The 15,855-nt window shown below is 37.3% G+C and overlaps 1 protein-coding gene across 3 annotated transcripts in view; it reads right to left on the minus strand.

The window, feature by feature from the left end:
* cmip.S (c-Maf inducing protein S homeolog) overlaps positions 1-15,855 on the minus strand; it is a 121,877-nt gene that overhangs the window by 48,493 nt on the left and 57,529 nt on the right. For all 3 annotated transcript variants that reach the window (XR_005960862.1, XM_018260462.2, XM_018260463.2), the window contains exons 4-6: positions 4,413-4,574; positions 3,821-3,862; positions 350-412 (exon numbers count right to left, since the gene is read on the minus strand). Coding sequence is in view for 2 of the 3 variants with exons in the window: in XM_018260462.2 (XP_018115951.1) it covers positions 350-412; positions 3,821-3,862; positions 4,413-4,574 (267 nt within the window). In the remaining variant the exon portion in view is untranslated. The remainder of the gene's footprint in view (positions 1-349; positions 413-3,820; positions 3,863-4,412; positions 4,575-15,855) is intronic.

The raw sequence follows: 15,855 nt of genomic DNA on the forward strand, positions 1-15,855 counted from the left end.
TCTAAGCAACCAACCCCAAAACTGTTTCTTTATTCCTCTTTGGGTGCTGAGTCCGTAGCATCTCCACTGCTGAAATACATCAGACCCAAAGGAAGGACGGCACTCCGATCAAGCAGAAAGCTGTTTTTTTGCATTGTTCTGCAGAGATATCACGCCTTGCGCGTTTCGGGATTCAATGCAATAAACCAGCTTTCTGCTTGATCTGAGTGCCGTCCTTCCTTTGGGTCTGATGTAGAAGGACATGGTTGAACAATTACTGATTTGTAAATCTACATAATTTTAAATAAGTACTTTTAAATAAGGTTCGTTTTAAGTAAAACTTAAAGAAACTTGAAAAAATCCCTTTTACCTTGCAGAAGAATTCACACAGGTCAGGGGGAGGATGATTGTTTTCAAGAAGAGGAGCAATTGCCTGAAAAGCAAAAGATATATATCCAATAACCATACGGCATCTACGATTTCATGACAGTGTGGACATTTGACATTATCAATAGTGATTATTATCCATAATATAGACATAATGTGGAATGTTTGCACTTTAAACTCCCCAGTAAGTCATTTCTATCCTCTGATGTAAATAAGGGGATCAAATGCAATGTAGAAAGGGCCTTTTTTATCAAATAACAGTGACTTTTTAGACTTATTTGGTAAAATTTCTTTGGTGGGAATTAAAATCCAGGATTCATCCAAATCCCAACAATTTCTGAAGTATACTAATCCAGCCAAAAATGTTAGGATTTGGATTAGGTTTACCAGTAAGATTTGAAAGTCATGTGACTTTAAATCTCTGGATAACTGAAAACAGTTATTTTTGTATAAACTATTAACATTTGTATTTATCTCAAATGTGTATAGTCAAATCATTATTATCGTATAATTTATCTTATACATATTTGTTACAACCAAATTACACACAGATAAAGACAGGCTTTGTGTTAAATAAAATGAAAAACTGGGATTGATTAAGAGGAGGGAGCCTAGTCCTTCATTGGTTTGAAGGGAGGTTACAGCCTATCATAACTACAGGTCTTTTTTGTATGTTTGCAAAGCTTGAAGATTTTTTTAATTAGTGCTAGAGCAACAACTGACTATTCTTTTACAAAAAATAAGAATTGATTTTGCTGGTTTCATTATCATGCTGTAGATGACTAGAAGAAGCAATAAATTCTTCAATTGCGAAGCTGCAGAAAGACTGAAGAAGCGTTCTTAGTATTACGCTTTTAAATGTAAAACTGCAAATGTTTAAAGTTCTAGAATGTTAGACTGTGACAATTATAATTCACAAAATACCCTTATAAATAGTGAGGTCCCTTCAGTCATACAATTCATTAAAACCTTTGTGTTATAAGAGATTCTGTACTTTTTAATTGAAAAATGCAACAATATTATGAGTTCCAAGGTCCCACATACCTATAGGCACGTAAAGCCTCTATTCATTATTTCACACTGTTTAGCACAGCCAAATCAATTTGAATGCAAATCTGGTACAGTATAAGTCTTGTTAAGGTTAAGCGTATGAAGTCAGTGGGGGATCAAGTATGTTCTGTGGAGCTACCTAAATTCCATCATTTTGTCTCTGATGCACATTAACGATTCGTTGGCAGTTTCACTAACATCAGACAAGGTGTCAGGGGTTGGAAAGCCAACTAGCTGCCTATTTGTTTTTAGGGAGGTTAGGGAGACTTGTAGTAGGGGATTTTACAAGTAAGGAGTGAAAAACATTTCTTAAATTCAAGAGAATGTATTATTTCCTTTTTTTACCAAAAGGTGGTATCAGCTGGTTTATGTTTAAACTGAGTATGTGGATTAATTTGCAGATATCTAAACTGCATTTTACTGGATATACTGAACACATTTACTTATAAATCAAGCATAGACACGGAAAATAGTTAACCTGTAGAATGTACTTTTATATATTCGTTTTTAAATGGAACTGTGATAAGGGCTAATTGCCCAGCAAGATGTTTGCTATATAGTAGTTATATAGGGAGTTTTGCATGTCGCTATACCTTCACATAATGCCTCTATACCTTCACATGGAGGCAGGTTAAGAGACCTGGGAGCCAAACTTCTTTTCCCATCAATATGTTTATTGCTGCCCTAGGCCTGGGCCTTTGTGGCAAATCTGGTCCTGAAGAGGACCTTACAGTGAAGATTTTTCAATTACAATATTTATTGATTTAAAGACGTAATAAAGACTTAATTTATGTAGTGAAAGAACTGGGACCTCAAAATGTTGCATCATGTTATTGAACTCACTGCCATGTGTTTCAATTCAAGGTCATCAAACCAATTTGTTACCCCCTTTAGACCCTCATTAAAGCAAACTTGCTTTGTATATGCTGTAAGCATAAGGGTACATAAAAGATCAAGTTTCTGCCAGCTTCTTTGTTCGCCTGCTTTTATATTTTGTATAATAAATTACTTTGTGGTGTTGTTTTTTTTGTCTTTTAATTGGCCACTTTACAAGTAAAATTCCATATAACAGTATCTTTATGTATATTTGCATAAACAACTTCACATTTGCTTGCATACTAGCCAGCATTTCCATCCCATTAATGTGCTTTATCTTTTGTCTTGTGCCAATATCGACCCAGGAACATTTAACACATTCCATTGGATAAACTTAAAAAGAATGCTTTAAGGCTTGATGGGAAAACATAACACATGATTTCATCATAAATTCCTATAGCCTTTGTATATTGTAAATAGAAGTGAGTTTGGAGATTTCAGTGAATTCTATTATTTTTAACCAAGCCAACTTCCTATACTGGGGCAAATTTTAATTTATTATGTTGTGTTAAGAGAGGCCAAAAAAATGCTTCATGGAATCAAAAATATATATTAAGTGCAGAGAAACCCTACCTTACCAGAAAATAGATTCCTTACTCATTCTTGCTCGCCTCTCATGGGGCAAAGGTTATCAATACAACCCCTATGCAGTGATGGACTGAGTCTGACAATAAAGGCCCACGCTTAAAACATTTATATGTAACAGGTGTCACATAGGACTACTATGGTGAAAATAAGAAGAGGCCCATGGGAATTGTTTTTGCCTGTGGCCCATGGGGAGATCCTATGGTACTCTGGCAGGCCAATCCGACCCTGCCTTTAAGAAAGGAATATTTCTATGGAGGATTGAATTAGACTATCCCAATGAATATAAGTTGAAAGACTATCCCACCGATCTTCTGTTTACTGAGATGCTATAAAACTAAACCTAGAATATATATTCTACTGTAAAACAAAATATGAATCTGTGTCAGTTTGGGTCACTTTAAAATGAATACGAAACATAATTACTGGTGTTTAACAAGAACAAAAAGAATCCAGTGTTAACCTGAGAATCTATTTCACTAATATGTGCATTTTTGTAAATGAACGCTACAGTGTATCTTCCTGGATTGTCATAATTTAGAATTTCAGTTATATAGCATGATTTATTTTTATACTGTCCTATCCTGTTGTGCTTTATACAACACAGGTAACTGGTCAGTAGGTGCAGCTTTAAACAGTCTACAAAAAAATGAAAGCAAGTATCTGATTGATATAGTATACTACACTGATGCAGTTTAACACAGATCCATAAATCTACCCTATGGGAAACAGCCATCTTGTAAAAGTCCCTGCAAGGTGTGGAAAGATTTTTAAACACTATACATCGGTACATTTCAGTACATGAACTTCATGAGCTTTTGCACAACTGCAATTGACTTATTGGCACTTACCCAATATAACAGACTTGCAATTTATTAGCAACCAAGCAATATACAAGTTAAATGAAAGGGCTATTATGGTAATATCAAAGGCTTTCACTTACCACGATAATGCTTTCATGCTCCTGAGTGGTTAGATTAATGTTCTGCAAGAATAAATCATAACCCATTATCTCCAATTGTGTGGACATAGCAACAAAACATTATTTATAAAAAAACAAAAACAAAAGATAAAAAAAACAGTACCGCAACTGCACTAACATCTGCTCTGCTACACAATTAGAAAGTCTACACTGATTAACTCTCCCATTCTGATTTCTGGTGTAAAGCTCATAACCATAAGAATGCTGACATGTCTGTGTTTAAACAGATTAGTGGTGGATCTTATTGGCAAAGAAATATTTTAAAATGATTTCAATAACAATGGCATCCATACAAGATCACAGAATCTTTTCATTTAACTCCAGAGACATATATAAGGATGACATTTTTTGTTCAGCTGACATGCTTGGTCTAAGGGTGCAGCACAAAAGAGTCTGAATGGACCTGACAGAATAAAGAGTGAATAGAACCAGAGTCTACAGATCACAGGCTGGGCCTTCAAGGAGCTCTAGCGTTTTATCTCAAACTAATGGTGGCACTAGTGCTAACTGTCACCTAATCCACAAAGGTATTTTACAAGGAACTACTGCTCACCTCTGAGAGTAATTTAGAGATAATTTCTAGTGGAGCCTGATGAATTGAGTCATCCTGAAGTGGCGAACTAAGTGCCATATCCACCAGGGTCCTTATCTCTTTTAGCACCACTTCCCAGCGATTTGGGTTGCTCAGCACTTTTTTGTACTTATAAATCTTTTTCTGAAAGAGAAGAATTATTCGGTGAATTTTATTTATGTCCATGCAACCACCTAAGAGTGTAGGCACTTACACACTGTTTTATATAGATATACACAAGTAAATATATAAGTCCGCAAAAGATTAAAACCGGGTGCATTCCACATGCTTGTATATAAACAAACACCATGTTAGAAATCTGCACACACAGGACTTATGAATCCAATAAGTGATTTATTTGAGAACAAAATCTATGTTTAATTTGGGTGCCTATCCTTTGCCAAAGGCTGGGGACCAAGCCCAAACTTTGGGAATTGTTCTCATATAAGTTGGATTCATATGACCAGTGAGTGAAACAGGATCTGAAAAATGTACACATTGATCTGCTTTTAGAAATGAGGCAACTGAGGAAACATAATTTAAGGGGCATTTTTATCATGCTGTGTAAAACATCACTGGTGATGCAGCCCGTAGCAACCAATCAGCAATTAGATTTCAACAGTAAATTACAAGTTAGAAAACAAAAGCAAAGATCTGATTGGTTGCTATGACCATTGAAGTTTTACACTGCATGTTAAATAAGCCCCTGTGTGTTAACAAAGTGTTATTAATCTGCCATTAATGTTATGGGATGGCATTATGAAAATACACACTGAATACTTTAATTTCATAGCATTTTTCCCTGACAACTATGCCAAAAATCTTATTGACATAATCAAAGAATTATCAATGCTAAAAATACCACATTGCTTTTTTTTTGACTGCACAAAAAAGTCATCTGTCAATAACCACCGATAAAACAACATTTTAGATGTTCAAAAAATATCTTTCCTTTCCTAATGTTTTTGTTGATTGAATGACCTCAAGATTTTAGCCCTCAAGATAAAAAAAAAATTACCCATGTAATAAATCATATACAGGTACATAAATTATCAAAGCAAAATTTGCCTCAAGACAAAAAACAGAGTAATTGAAGATGCTGGATCAAGTGACATTGACTTACGTCAATGCGCTACAGAATGCAGCAGCCTTTGTAGATGTGTGTGCACTCCAGGCAACAACCAGTGTATATATTACTCAATAAATGCCTGGGGGAAGGCACCAAGACAAGTTTTCTTAGGACTTGAATTTCTACCTTTGGGGCAGAATGTTTCATATCTACGCCTCTTTTCTTTATACTTACTCCACTCCCTAAAGTTGGGCATTAATGTTACGACCAATTTTAGTACTATCCGACAAATCATCATGAGGTTAGTGGGCACCGAACGATCGTGCATCTAACGATTTTTTCATCCATCATCTGTCAGAAAATTGATTTTTATTGTTCACAGTGAAATCTATGGCAAGGCCAAACAGGCAGCTACCCACAGTTTCCCTAGCTTCAACTAGGCTACAGGTATATAGCTTGAAATGGACATTTTTGTTGATGGACAAATCACATATTTAACGTTCGTGATAACGAAAAGATCTTTCACAAATCTTAACGTCTGTGGTTACCTTAACCCTTCCTTGATGGTTCCAGAGATCTTGACTTCAGCCAATGGCCCTGAACTTCTTGGTTAAAGTATGGCAGTAGCTGATTATTGAAAGTAACATAACTACATATTTGTATTTTGCTATTTCCCAATACCAAATGATCAAAAGATTTTCACAGGTATATCATGCATTCACATGTAACCAAAATGGAAAATCTTGTGGACACTCCAGTTTATTCAGTATATTCCACTACATGTGGATATTGAGGGTAAACAACTACACTCATAACCGCTCTCATCTTAGATGTCTAAGCATAATTTAACAAGTAACCTTGTTACCTTAGCTGCCTAAGAATTCAGTAGTGTGTCCATGGGAATACCTTACATTACCCATGCAAACTATCTTATCAAAATGTTTGAAACACATCAGATTTAAATGCATTACCTTTGCAAAACAAGTATACTGTATATTCCTTGTTAAAGGGGACCCGTCACCCAAAAAAAATCATTCCAAATACTATTTTATCATGTTAGTCAAGCAAAATGAACTTTAATTACACTGTAAAATGATCTGAATCTGGTTTTCCTTCGGTCTGGGAATTCATAAATATACAAGCAGGTAGGAGCCATTTTGTGGACACTTTTATTAAGGCAAACCTTGCATCATCTCAAAAACTTGTTTCTGATGTCCATCCCCATGCACTGGTTACACAATTAAATGGTAAAGAGAGACAGGGAATGTGGGGAGTGCAGTAACATCTAGTAAGTGCTGAATGGAAAGTGAAATGAATTGCCTTCTGCGCCTCTATGCCTAAGGCATAGAGGAGTGGCAGACAATATTTGACTAACAGCTGAGATTTTTAAATGAGTTTACAACAGCTATGAATGCTTAAATAAAAAAGAATTTGGGTTTCATGTTTAATTTGAAAAGGACATTTATTATACAGCTTTTTATGCCTGGGTGACAGGTCCACTTTAAGGAAAAAAGCAATAAAACTACAGGTTAGAGTCTTTCAGCGGGTTGGGCACCTAAGGAACATCCACAATGCGGTCAGGACTCGGTTGGACAATCATTAATATCTCAACCATGAAGCAACCCACAGGCACCTATTTGTTACAGGTAGGTGTACTGTAGGCAGGTATTTGGGGAGGGAACAAACTGTAAAATCTGCTTTACTACACTTTACTCTACAGGGAAATGAATGATTTTGTGGTGTCACTTTTGGGTTCACAATGCCAGCACTGGGGTCAAGTTTTCACACGAAGGGCCACATGCGGGTAAGCAGGTGAGTGTTGCGATAGGGGTAATTGGGTTGAGTGTGGGTCAATGGGACAAAGTTTGCTCCACATCTATTAACCAATACCTACAAATCATAAGGCAGTATTTGCTGCTTTGCTATGCTGCTATGTTTGAAAGCAAGCATCTGATTTGGGGCTGCTCTACCCTCCATGGGGTTCTAGACCCCTAAATGTAAATTAAAATTGCTAGACTATTATAAAATATAAAGAAAATTAATAAAATTAAGATATTCTTCTGACATTCTAATTATAACCATATTTTGATCCATCTAAATATTATAATCATCTCAAAATCAATCATGCTTTGTTTAGTATGTTAATCCACAAAACCAGGGCATTGTGTGAGAAAGCAAAATAAAGGCAACAAGAAAATCACAAACAGTAAGTAACAACACAAAACAAAATAAAAAATCAGCATAAAATTGGGGAGGTGTGTGAAAAGGATAAGTGTTAGGGTCAGGCCACACTGGGCGTTTTGGGGAGATTTACACCAATCTCTTCCCTCACTCTCCGCCGGCTAAAATGAAAAAACGCCGGCACTAATCACACGCGGCAATTCGTTTTCCGAAGTCGCGCGTTCGAGTTGTGTAAAAGATACACATTTCATGAAAGCCTCTTTTTATTTTTGGTATTCATACAATCCAGCCCTAGCAAGTTCATTATATACTATCCTGTTACTATCCAAATCTCCAGCAATTGATAATGCACTGGCCTCCTGTATTCTTTAGAACTATGTTATAAATAATATTTACTTATAACAACTACTGATAGTTGTTACTGAAACAGTTTGTTGGAGCGGCTCTTTGATATGCATCACTAAGTATTTGGCAGGGGACAGTTCACCTTCACTAGGGAAAGATAATTACAACATTTTCCCCTCATTCTAAACAAAAAGACAAGAGGAGTGCAAGGCTTAGAGCCGCCCTGATTTCATGCACGTGTGCACACAGATATTCCAAGGAGAGTGGGAGAGGTAATTTAATGAAATGTGTACAGCATTTGTTGCTATGCTGCAAGAATACTGAATTATATAATGAATACATGTGCCGGGTAGAAATTGAATTTACAACAATTAGTAAGAAAGTGCCATATACAGTGATGCAAAGTGCAATGTGAGGCTCCCAAAGAAGTCTGCACTGGCATATATAGGCTGGAAAAAAAACTGGCGATTCACTGTTCAAAACGGACATTATTGTATTAGAGAGGGTACAGAGAAGGGCAAATAAGCTAGTAAAAGTTATGGAAAATCTTAGCTATGAGGAAAGACTGGCCAAATTGGGGATGTTCACGCTGGAGAAGAAGCGCTTAAGGGGTGATATGATAACTATGTATAAATATATAATGGGATCATATAATAATCTCTCTAATACTTTATTTACCAGTAGATCTTTCCAGCTGGCGCAAGGTCATCCATTCCGATTAGAAAAAAGGAGGTTCCGTCTTAATATTCGTAAGGGTTTTTTTACAGAGCTGTGAAGATGTGGAATTCTCTCCCTGAATCAATCTTACAGGCTGATACATTAGATAGCTTTAAGAAGTGGTTGGAAGGCTTTTTAGCAAGTGAGTTAATACAGGGGTTGGGAAGATAGCTTATGGTACAAGTTGATCCAGGGACTAGACTGATTGCCATTTTGGAGTCAGGAAGGAATTTTTCCCACTCTGAGGCAAATTGGAGGGGCTTCCTCTGGGTCAACTATCCGTGTGTCTTTTTTCAATCTAACTTACTATGTTACTATGTATGTATGCTTTCTTCGCCTTAACATCAGTGTGCACTGACAGGCATGGCATCAGCATGTTAATGCACAGATATGGTAGATGTACCCACAGAAACATGGAAGTATGCTTTACACGCCATATAATCTGCCAGTCTGTGCACATGCCTGTCAGTGGACAGAAGAGTTGAGGCAGAAGGATGAGGATCAGCCTTTTTTCCATGACACAGATACAGCGGAGAAGAAAGTGCCTTATCTGCCTGGCCTAAGAAGTATGTTCAGCACAAGTACCATTCATAAAACTCATGTTAACTAAGACAGCACAGTATAGTGCTGCAGCTCCTTAACAGAGCTAATAAAGTTATACATACATACATTGTAGTGTCCCTTTTAATAACATAAAAAACAGACCATATAAAGTGCTTTACCTCTTTTGTGTACTGGTGTCATAACGGCACATGAGTTTCTTGTTATCCAGTGCTGGTAGTTTCTCATGGTGCTGCATACAGAGAGCACAAAATCTGCCTTGCAGTGAGTAAGGCACACATATAGTAACTGCTAATGAGTAGATGGACAACTTGCAAGTGTTCACCATTGTCAATGATCAGGGGGTTCATGAAGAAAAGCTATTACATGAATAAGTCTACTTTAAAAACTCCCATGATGAAAACCAGGCACCGTAGTGAACACAAAAGGCCCTTAAACTAAAGGAAAATTAGGATTATGCTTCCACTAGGGAATCAAAGAATATATGAGCTTTAAAGGAATTTTCAGTAAAGCAAACTGTGCAGTAGAGATCCCAGAAGAATGACTGCTATTTCCATAATATGTGTCGCCGAGGCCCCCGATAGCTCCTTTACTCCCCCCCCCCCAACAATGAGCGCTAAAGCAAATCAGTTCAGCTGATGGATAACCCCAGCATGAACAGAAAAAAATATTTTGCAGACACAGCATATTCCCAGTTTGGATAGTGCAGAGGAGTTAAACAGGGGTTACAGTTGACCTGCCCTGATATATTGCCATTCATGACTTTAATTTCCATGCAGTTTTTCAGTTTTACTTACAAAGCCGAGTTCAAGTCAATCAGCAATCATGAACTGGTGTGGAGACTGCAGTTTGCAATAAACAAAAGACCATAACTGACATACCAGGCTTATTTATTTTCCTGTATTCCATCAGACTAAAAAAGCCTGCAAAATATTTTCATTCATTGGCTGCTCAGGATTGCTCTTTTTTGCTGTACAACATACTTGCTTGTCCACATTTGGCTACACTTTGAACACTAAAGAATTTGTAGAGTACACTGCAGAGGTTTTTAATAACAAATACTATTTGTTTTTGAAGCAGTGTGCCACAACAGGTTATGAGACAGTTACCAAATAAAACACTTGATAGCATGTGGTATGTATCATAGCAGCAAAAATAAGCATATTGATATATCAATTTTGAGGTGAAATCTTTTAATATTACGTTATGGATTCTGTGAGCCACATAAGGATCTATCAGTACCAGTAACCCCCAGGCAAAGACAGGCAACTTCAGGAGCTTTCTGTAACATATAATGACCTATTCCACAGTGCATTCACACTGAGCTCAAATATAACTGACACACTTTAGTGGAGCTTAAGATCCGTTCACCCACTACCTTGATTATCCTTTTCTTCTAAATGAACTATCATATTGGATCTAGCCCAAACAAAGTAATCCTAGCAACACATTCCCCTTCTCTACTCCTCCTTGGACACCAAAGGAATAAAAAAGATTGAAACTCCTCCCTTAAACTGGATTTTACACAACTTCCCGTAAGAAACCCTAGCTTGTTTCAGATGCACTTATTCTATGTCAACAAATTTTCCGTCATACTATGGGTAAAGGAATACAAAAGTTGTAATACAACTGCAGCTACTTAAAGGAGAAGGAAAGCTACCGAAGCAGTTTATTACCAATAGATTAAGCTATATTTATTCTGCAGAATGCTTTACCATAACTGAGTAAACGGCTCTAGTAACTCTCTGCTTATTTAGGATAGCAGCTTCCATATTAGCTTGTTGTGACATCACTTCCTGCCTGAGTCTTTCCCTGCTCACTCATAGCTCTGGGCTCAGATTACAGCAGAGAGGGGAGGAGGGAGGGGGAAAGGAGAGAGGAGCAAACTGAGCATACTCAAGCCCTAGCACGGAAGGTTTAAGCTGAAAACAGGAAGTCTGATACAGAAGCCCATGTATACACAATAGAAGGAAAGAAATGCTGTGTTTCTTTTGACAGAGGACTCAGAGCAGCATTACTTTGAGGGTTTAATCGTGTTTTTATATAGACCTTTCTTATAAAGCTTACTTCGTTTTAGCCTTTCCTTCTCCTTTAAGGACATCTCTTCTGTACACCAAGCTATAGTTAGCACCCTATGAGAGGCTGTACACAGCTTACCTGTTCTCCCTTTCTCAGTGTTTCCCAACCTTGAGCCAATAATTAAAAGTGGGACACAATCATATGTGTGATAGCAAGATTCAAGCCATACTGTAGGAATACAGTGAATCCCTGCTGTAGCCACATAGCTTCTTATTCATGATGGTTTGCTAAATCATCATAAAACATTCACTGGAATGATAAGATGGGATTCTACTGCTGTGAAACGTCAGCTTTAAAGTCTTTTTAAAAGTATAAATCACTTGCAGCTGCCTGTACTATCCAGAACAAGGCGCCAGACCAGGCCTTAATCAGTGTAACTAAACCTGTATTCAACAACTGCAGACAACACATACCAGGTCCAAGTGTGATTACAGTTGCACATTACATGCTCAAATTAGTTATGATCATAATTAGTCCTGTCTACTGGAAATTGTGGAACATTAAGTGATACACATGAAATACATGTGAAACTCAACAAGAAATCGGAGCTATTTAAAAGAGTGACAGATACTGGGACCAAATACAAATTTTACAGGGAAGCCATAAATGTGTAGATATGGTCATGTCGTTTCAGTCTACAATACTGCCCACTCTCCGTGGCATGTATGTGACCTCAAGAGTCAACTGCAACAGTCAGTCTGTCCAGACTGCAAATTTCATCTGCTGATTAACAGTTTTTTATAATTTCCTTTCAAATCTGATTGAGCAGGCCACTGGACAAATAAACTGCTATCAGGCCATAAGCATGGATGGTCAACTTGCACAATATTTGTCCATTCAGTGTGACATCACTTCCAGTTCACAGTGACAAACTAATTTTCAAATTAGGAAAACCGGGCATAGTCCTGCCCCTCAACACCACCTCTATGCTACCACTCACTGCTACACAATGCCCGCCACATCATGGCCTGCAGTGCCTCGCCCCTTTTGTGACGTCACTGTGGGGCGGGTGCGGGTCTATAAATAAAGGGGAGCAGCGGGCCTGGGTCGGTGCGGGCGTGTTAGGGTCTGGTGCAGGTCGAGAATCACTAATGGCCTGGCCTCTCCCCCAGAGTTAGCTGGGAGGAAGGTGACAGCCCTATCGTAACCCTATCTTTAGCTTACTTTCCTTTGCTGATTTACAATATTATAAACCATTGACAGCACTCTAGAACAGCCCATGATCTCTCACTGTCATTAAGCAATACGATAAGTTAGAGAACCATTAATTTGTAAATTTATAGAACTGCTGCCAATATTTTGCATCTCTGCGTTTGTGGTGCAATGAACATTAGCTATATCTAATAATATTTGACACAACAATCATGCAGGCTGCTCAGAGACAACAGACTAGGAAAGCATGGAGGAGTTTCCTTTTTTATGTGAAAAACAGCATACAGGCAATGCGAATACTGATCTGAAGAGAATTTAGAGCGCATTGGAGTTACCATAGAAACTAGAGACAGGGTTTATTTTTCAGTTAAGAGTCATTTAGAGGTCTCTAGATAAGATGAAGAAGTAGACTGGGGAGGGAGAGAAAATTATTAGGACAGGTGGAGTTACCACCAGTATTTTACTGCCTCTGCTAATAAGAAAAAAACTATAATTAAACCATTATTATTAATAGGAAAGAAATAAAAACTGGAAAAGACAGCTTGATTTTCTGAGAAAAAGTTATTTCAGATTTCCAATTGTCAAATTTTGAGACTTCTGTTTCTGCATCAGATGGGAGCAGACAGCATCACTTAAACAGGGACTATTAAAATAATTTGAAAATCAGTAAACTGTAGATGATGTGAAAATAAAAAAAAGTAATCTTTATTAACCAGCCTGACAGCCTTGTTTATAGTTAACCTTTTGTGAATTGCTAAGCCTAACTTATTCCCTCCTTGCAACTAATACACTCTTGCTGTGAGTACCTGACAGACCGGTCTAACTGGCCGATACTAGAAATATGAAGTAATGTATTGGATTATTCACAGTAAGAAAATAAAATTAGGATGGAGTAAGTAATAAAAAATTCTTATGTATAAACTTTACATTTTTGTTACATAGCAATGGCAATGAGGTGTTTGTGCACTTTTTGTTGTTTTTCTTCAAGTTTCTAGCATATCCACTTTAAAGCTGCAACCATCGATGAAATACTGATTATAACAGGGGCTCACAACAACCTAGTGAAATTGGGCCTAAGTGAAGGATCGTTTCCGTCCCTGAGCAGTGGGCAATGCTACAATGATCTATTTCTGGAACTTTGAGCACCAATTTTGATGTGCACGAGATGTGTAGGAAAGGTGACAGTGAAGTAGAAGCCTCCTATCCCCATAGATTTGCAATAAAACAATGTTTCCATGTAACTATCACCTGACAAGCACTTCCACGTACCTCCCAACAGGGGGTGGCTTTGGGTGGTATGGTGGTACATTTTTGAGCTACTTAAAGAAGAAGGAAAGGTTAAAACTAAGTAAGCCTGATCAGAAATGTCCACCTAAATATACCAATAAACCCTCAAAGTAGTGCTGCTCTGAGTCCTCTGTCAAAAGAAACACTGCATTTCATTCCTTCTATTGTGTATACATGGGCTTCTGTATCAGACTTCCTGCCTTAAGATTAAACCTCCTTGCCCTGGGCGTGAGCATGCTCAATTTGCTACACCTAAAAAGAGACAAAAAATAGGAAATATAAGCAGAAAATCAAGAAAAAAAGTTAGAAGGTTAGAAGAAAAATTAGAAAAAGAAAAGTAGAAGGACAGCTGGAGAGCACAGATAAAATGTTGAATATAGAGATAAACATAAAAAGGCATACTCTGGTTATGTAAGAATAGGTAACTTATTGCAGAACCTTTCTTTAAAATCACTGCCTACATCATATTTGATTTGAAGTAAACTGTGCCCACTGTTCCCTTACTTTATCCCCTCACCAAAATATGCAACAAATACCTACTTCAAATCAGCAAATTAGCCATATAAGCCTTTTTTTTTTATTAATATGTACGTACATCAGTTTATCTCCATAAACTATGCAGACTGACGTCAGTTGTATATCTGCAGAAGGGTTACGCAGCATTAATTTGGTACTAAAATGGTCAAAGTGCATAGCTACTGCTTTATTTGCATTATAACGGTGCAGTGTTTATAGCTAGAGAGAAAGGAAGTATTATTCTTCTAGGGATTAACCCTTCATTTGACAAAGCTCCAAGACATTCGGCTAGAGGGTAAAGCACTCAATATGTGAAAACAAATCTTACTAAAACAATCTTAAAAAAATATGCCATTGCGTTAATGGCATGAAACCAGCCTTTGTCTTCTATACACAAAGCTGAATTAACAGGTGGGTACATGGAGCAACAGGCTCCTACAAATATAGTCCCATCATAGACTCTAAAAATAGCAAGTAAGGAAACAACTCTACATTATATAAATGTTTTGTTTTTATACTGATGTTTTGACATAAATCTTATTTTCTAGTGAGCAAGCAGGTTTGAACACAAGGTACCCATACAGTGTATAAATGTATATAAATTATGCTTCCGTGCAGATTGTTTATGTTTCTGAATAACTCTATCCTTGCACTACAGATTACCTTATGTATTAATGTATATAGCCGTTTTTTTTGTTGTTTTTTTTTTTTTAAACCTTCTGAAGCATAGACAAATTCTAATATACAGGCCCCTAATCCAGCCCTGCTTCTATATTGCAATGGTCGGTGCATTGCCACTCTGTCCCCAAACATAAAGATACATACAGTAGCTGCAAGAGAATGAGCAGACAATTTTAGAATGTGTTTTTAAAAGCATGTGACGTCTGCGCCTGGCTTCAAAATACACATATTACACGTAATAGCAGCATAGAGGTGCAAAAGTTCATTAGACTGTTGAGAACACCCATTTGAAAAGAAATTTGTATAATTACGGTATATAATTACATTGCTAAATTATACTTTGCTTTCGTAACTCCTCTGCCTCCTTATGGGCTACACAGTTTCCTGTTTGTTTAAAACCTGCTTTGAAAAATGTGTAGTTTCCAGAAATCCATCACTATACAGTGGTGCATTGTATTTGCATTGTACTAACCACTGTAAAACATAAGAATCATATTTTTAAGATTAAGGCCAACTTGGAAAACTGTGACTATGGTCAAAATTCCATTTACAATTCCATTGCATTCTGTTACAAGGAACACAGTTCTGCAGAACCTGTTATCCAGAATGCCCAGGAGCTGGGGTGTTTCAGATAAGGGGCCAGGACAGTAAACATGCTAAGACAAGGGTGGCCAGCATAAGTATTCTGCTGGGGCTGCTACACTGCAAGTGCCAGCACATGCCTTCACAGGTACCAGAATGATTAAACCACATATTGATTTGACTAGGAGGATATTCTAAATGCTTGCATTGTGTTGGAGATGATGGTAATTAACAACAATGCACTAGGAAAATTAT

Source organism: Xenopus laevis, chromosome 4S (assembly GCF_017654675.1).
Source record: "Xenopus laevis strain J_2021 chromosome 4S, Xenopus_laevis_v10.1, whole genome shotgun sequence".
In the NCBI taxonomy this organism is placed as follows: domain Eukaryota; kingdom Metazoa; phylum Chordata; class Amphibia; order Anura; family Pipidae; genus Xenopus; species Xenopus laevis.